Source organism: Orbicella franksi, chromosome 8 (genome assembly GCF_964199315.1).
Source record: "Orbicella franksi chromosome 8, jaOrbFran1.1, whole genome shotgun sequence".
NCBI classification, from domain to species: Eukaryota; Metazoa; Cnidaria; class Anthozoa; order Scleractinia; family Merulinidae; genus Orbicella; species Orbicella franksi.
Window position 1 is genome coordinate 3,799,201 of NC_138152.1, and position 6,000 is coordinate 3,805,200.

The window sequence follows — 6,000 nt, forward strand, 5'->3', positions numbered from 1 at the left end:
AGTTGAGTCGAGAGCTTTCTAAGCCAAGACGGGAAGATGCGAGCAATTACTATTTTCCTTCCTTTTGTAATGCATCGCGTAATGAAAATAAACAAAACTCAGATTCCTCAGTTAAACTACATAACATGACCTCGTCGTCTATCTTATCAGTGGCATGGGTTTACTGCGAAAACATAATCTTGAAAAGAACTTACCCACAGACAAAAAAAATAATAATAATCGCGTTTTGTTCAAATCGAATTTTTTAAAGTTTGTTTGGGTGATGTGTAGATTACGAGGAGAATAAAAAGAGTTTTTAGCCTTTAAATTACCTTCTAAATATATCTCTTACGATATATTTACCAATTATCGTGACTACGTAAAGTAGTTGTTTGGCGAAGAGGGTCGTATGATTCTATAAGGGTTCACCCTAAAATCTCATGATATCCAAAAGCACCTTAATTAAGCCCTAAATATTATAAATCCCTACAAATCTTAAGTAACAAAGTAACCTTTGGTCATCAACGACTGGCCAAGAAATTGTGAGGAGCACCCGCTGAGGATATCTGCGAAATTTCTTGACATTAATCTATAGCGTTTAAACGGACTATGCACATGCAGTTTTCAGCTTGAACTTCTACTTATAAACGTCTCAGTTTACTGAGATCCTAAACTATGAAGTCAATGATTAAGAACGTCAAGTCTAAAAGAGAAAATGTATGGGATGTCCCCTCATTTTCTCTTGTGCTACCAAAGTAATTATCCTGCTGTATTGATAAAAAAAAAGGCAAACAATCGCTGCATATATCTTCTTTAGACCAGAGTTATTTCTATGAATGGCATAAACTGAATCGAACTGAAATTTAGACTAATCTCTAGTTACTGTAGTGATATATATATTGCTAAATTAGATAATCAACCGTAGGGGACCAGATACTGCATAATTAAACCTTTCCTATGTAGAGTTTTTAGCAATCTAATCGTTACAAACAACGCTTGCATCCTCGCCATGACCACAGTTTTCCACTCCCCAACCAGCATGAGTACATGCAAATAGTGAAGCCTCGCCTCCTTGACAGGCTACATCATCCATCCAGATTGGATCTGATCCCCGACCATATGCTGCACTGTGAGGAGCGGAGGACGCGCTGGAGAAGCCAAGTTGACGACACACCACATTTGCGTCATTCATATCCCAGCCATCATCACACACTGTGCCCCATGTTCCGTTGTAATAAACTTCAACCCGACCAGACTTACTTCCACCGCCTACCAAGCGAACCACAGAGCACCTTACACTGGCGTCATTACCATGGGTACAAGCATTGTTTCCCCATCCACGGTGACTGCAGTCATAGATATGTGACTCGTTCCCTGAGCATGCTACGTCATCCATCCATATGGGACCGGTTCCCTGTCCATGAGTTGCGCCACTGTACGCGTGCGAGGCTCGTGGGAAACCAAGCTGTTTGCAGAGCACGCTGGCGTCATTTATATCCCAACCATGATCACATATGGTGCCCCACTGATCGTTGTAGAAGATTTCGACTCTACCGGTTGACAAAGTACTCCCATTGATGCGGACGCTTCCTTCTGAAATGACTATTAAGTGAAATGTTTCAGAACGCAAATTATCATGAAGATAAATATAATATAACAAGCGAATAAATAAATAAATAACACTTACAGTTCGAACAATAGAGTAATAAGAACTACAAAACATGCGAGAATAATTTGACATATTATATAAAAAGCCACGATGACCATATCTTCGTGTTAATAATTTTAATTTGTAATAAGTTCAGTTTTGACAAAATCGTTCTTTGTTCAAGTTTTTATATCTGGTTCCTGAACAGAGATTTTAACTGTCATTTCCTAATAAGAATGTTCTTGCATGACATCATACCTCGGTAATGTGCGAGAAATCCTTGATAAGTTCCTGAGTCATCAGATGTAAACCTCACGTAAAGATTTCTGGATGAACTTTGAATAGGTGAAGGGAGAGAAGATCCGCTAAATGAACCAATCAGAGGAGAGGAAGATGATCCACCATCGTAAACTGTCATGAAGTCAGCAGACGGTTGAGTGTTAAAACGAAGGAAAATAAGTTCAATCTCTGCATTTGAACTTAAATTCCACCGGCAATCCATGTTATTGGTGTAAGACCCAGAAAGTTGATTCGACTTAATCTGTCCATCTGTGTTAGTGTGATTCACCAACAAATTTGCACAGGAGCTTGTTGCACTTACAAACGGTGCTGTCAAATGAAAACAAAAAAAAGTTACAAGAACTTAATCGAAGTAAGTAACTCCCCCGCAATTTGTTTTGTTTCCCCAATAATTCGCTGGTACCTTTTTATACTCCTGTGTGGAGAGAGGCACTGTGAGAGTAAAGTGTCTTGCCCGTGCAAGAACACAACACAATATCCCCTGCCAGGGTTCAAATCCGGACCGCTCGATCCGGGGACGAACGCACTAACCATGAGGCCACCGCGCCTTCACTAACCTACCTGTTAGGATATCAAAAAATATCTCGGGGGAAATGTTCTTAAGGACGTTCGCGCTAATTGTTTCTCCGCATCCTTACTGCCCACGCAAATTCATTCGCCACGTCATGCATGAGCGCGCGCTGAGTAATAAATTGAACAATGATACAGCAGATGGCCATTGCTTTAGCTTTTCCTGGATTTAACGATCTTGGACGTTCGGTGACCCCTATTTTTCTTTTGATGGGTCATTTTCTCTACCGATTTTCGACGTCTAAAGAAAAAATGAAGAAAATCTATCTAATAGAAGTTAGAATTTTTTGCAAAATGCACCATCGAATTGCATAAATATGTACTTTTTCATCTGCCTTACAACACCCACGTCATCCGTGTACTGATAAAGTACTTGACTGCAGACTGCTCGGGGATATGATTGTCCATAGCTTGTTTATTTCCAAAAGATGGGTCGCTTAATACTTCCGATCATGATTACCAATGCCCGTTTTAGAGGTAAATTTAAGCAATTCTCTATGGTTTATGGAAATCAGATCATTGACGAATTAATTCAACTGGAAATACCATAAACCATAAAAACTACTAGCTGCGTAACTCCATCTCTGTGAAAAATTTGTACCTTCACAATAAGCTCAACTTCAGTTGCAAAATATCGGCAAGGCGCTGGATTTCTAGAATTTAGCCGAGGAAATGATTGTGTTTGCATTCCAGTCATACCGGGGCACGTTTTCTAGAGAACTTTTTTGGCCAAGGTAGTAGCATAGTATTTTTCTATCGTTGCCTGTCTTTTAAAATGCTTTTAATCGACGTTTTTAATTAGCAAAATTTCTAAATCGATGCCCTTAAAAAAATTAAAATTAAAAGTGTTCTGTTATGACTTTTTTTTCTCACCCAAATATTCTACGATGGCTATCTGCAGTTTGAAATGGAAACAAATTGTATATTCACAAGAGATAATCAAGGTAAGTACTTGGATAATCTCGTGATATTCGGGGTGACTAACAACCAACTCCCCAGAGATATTTTTTTATATCCCATCAGGTGGGTGTATAGTTAACCCGTAGAAAGTGTTCTTATGGCATTTAAAGCTATAGCATATAGAAAAAAATGGTCATATTTTAGTGCTATATTTCGCTTGCAACACATCGCCAAATTTTGCGTGTCTTTTTGATCTCGTTTCAGGTTCAAAACTAACTGTGATCAGTCATACCATGAAAACCTGAGCTTAATATGTAATAATAGGTCCGCAATGCGTACTTGTGAGCTTTCGGCTTACTTTTATTTCATTCGGTTGGAGTTTAATTTTAATCGACCTCTTCAGCCACACTGTAAAATAAGGGATCGTCACGTGATTAAACCAGTGCTGAACAACTGACAGGAATGGATTAGTGCGGATATATAGCTTGTGCAACAATTTCCCCCCCCCCCCCCCCCCCTTCCCACGGCTTCACTCATTGCAGTCGATCGCATTTTTTTTTTTTTTTCGTTTTTTCTTTTTATTTGTATATTCGGAGCTGAGACCTGCAGTTATTATGATTTTTTGATGTTCCGGAATTTCCGGGATGTTCCGGAATGTTCCATGTCCCTAGTTTTATCGACTGCCGCTAAAATCTCGCATTGGATTCTGAGAGGAATACATCCACTTTGAGTGAATTCATAGGATATCCAGAATTGACGGGTTTCCGTGAATTTTTACCGAAACATTCCAGGGATACTGACAAACGAAAACGTGTTGGGAAATTTTGATATTTATCATATTTTTTTCCCGTGGCGTCCATTTACGCAACACAAGTCGCATATTTTTAGCTACTCCAACTTTCAGATATCTAGACAACCAATCCGAATATCCAAAGAGCTTGACACACTTAAAATAAAACCTCGCTTAAACTGTATTTTTATCGTAAACTTCAAATTTTAAGCTTTCATCTGATATATAGTTTGTTAAGGTTGTATTGAAACTGGCGCGCCTATGAATTTCTTCCCGAAAGAAACCCCCGAAGATTTGAAGGGACCTTAACCACAGGGTACCCACTGTATAAGCAATAATGTAATCATATACATGCAAAGTGCCATTTTAAAATCTTTCACGCTTAGAGGCCTTGAAAAGGTTTTGCATGGTAATGTTAAAATTATCCGCATTTGATCTTGAGCGGACAACAACAAAGTGTACAATTATCGTTTAGACTTCTCTCGATTTCTCCTTTGACAGACTTTTTCGGCGTATTGCCCTTCGCTGTTATCGAGCAAACACCGCATGGCCATAGCATCGGATAGTTTTGTTTTGATAGACTCTACAGTATCACAGTGAACTTTTCCCTGCCAAGTTGGCTGGAAGTTTCTCATTACGATCTATGCTCTGATTAGCTGTGTTAATACGATCCAGAAAACCTGTCATCGGGTTGTCAAAATATGTAATAGGGGGCCGCAATAAAAAATGCGCTTAATCCAGGCAGGCGGTTCCTCGCGGCTTCACCTCTGTGTGCCCTCCCGCTCAAATTGCGTAAAAAAATTGATTAAACCACCAAGCAACGCAGGCTAATATTTCCGTCGATAGATATTTTATCTGGAGCTAGAGGAGCACTTGTCAATGGAATGTATCAGGCACGAAAAGAAACACCTTATAGCAGGCAGGCCTGACTTCCTGAGTTTCTCGAGAAACAAATAACACTTTTAGGTAGATAGTTCCTTCATTTGACACCTGAATCCGCTATTCATATTCTAAAAAGGCAGTATAAGCCAGTAGCGGATATAGGGGAGGGGTCCGATGTGACGGGCCCCTTCTTATTTTGGGTAAAAAAATCGCTGAAGGAAGAAAAGCTAGCAGTGCAAGCAAACCCTCCACCCCTTAGCTCAAGTTCTGGATCCGTCACTGTAAGCAAGGAAGACCAGTATTTCTTTTGTTTTAAAACTTACCGTTGCAATTACTGTGCCCGTCACCGGCATAGCCTGGTAAACATCTGCAGCTATAGGAACCAGCAACATTTACACACTGTGCTTGGGCATGACAAGAATAAGACCCTAATTGACACTCGTCCATATCTGTAATAAAAAAGGGAAACAAACCTTAACTCAAGGTGGCTCAAAACAGTTTCCAACAGTTACATTTTGATGGGTCATTATAACCACTCATTTATTGCGAGACATTTTTCGGAATTAGTATATCCAGAACTCCACAGGGTTTCGCTCTAGTTGGCTGAAGAGAAAAGCAGGACAACGAACGATAAACAACTGGATAAATGGCCAAAAATGTGACGATTTTATTTGAAAACATTACATTGAAATCTCTTCAGGAAAGGTGGGGAAAAAATTCCGCCATACCAGGAGCCATAATCGGAGACGGAGACCATAAGCACGCGCCATTTCAAGTATTGAGGTTGTCCCCATGATATGGGACAATAATTCTGTTTTTAGAAGAAATTGCGCCATAACCTTCGGCACACGCGCGTACATGCTGCGAGGATTTTTGCGGATGTCGCGCGGAGGAAATGGCGTCCGAAATTCCCGAAATGTTTCATGTTTCG

At 39.9% G+C, this 6,000-nt stretch overlaps 2 protein-coding genes across 2 annotated transcripts in view; one reads left to right on the forward strand and one right to left on the reverse strand.

The window, feature by feature from the left end:
* The window catches only part of LOC145495612 (uncharacterized), a 265,207-nt gene that overhangs the window by 77,840 nt on the left and 181,367 nt on the right, over nt 1-6,000 (forward strand). The gene's annotated exons all lie outside the window — the stretch shown is intronic.
* Nucleotides 900-6,000, reverse strand: part of LOC145495975 (uncharacterized) — a 23,251-nt gene continuing 18,150 nt past the window's right edge. The window contains exons 16-18 of the mRNA XM_081475573.1: nt 5,393-5,518; nt 1,886-2,236; nt 900-1,581 (exon numbers count right to left, since the gene is read on the reverse strand). Of these exons, the coding sequence (XP_081331699.1) occupies nt 956-1,581; nt 1,886-2,236; nt 5,393-5,518 (1,103 nt within the window). The 3' untranslated portion in view covers nt 900-955. The remainder of the gene's footprint in view (nt 1,582-1,885; nt 2,237-5,392; nt 5,519-6,000) is intronic.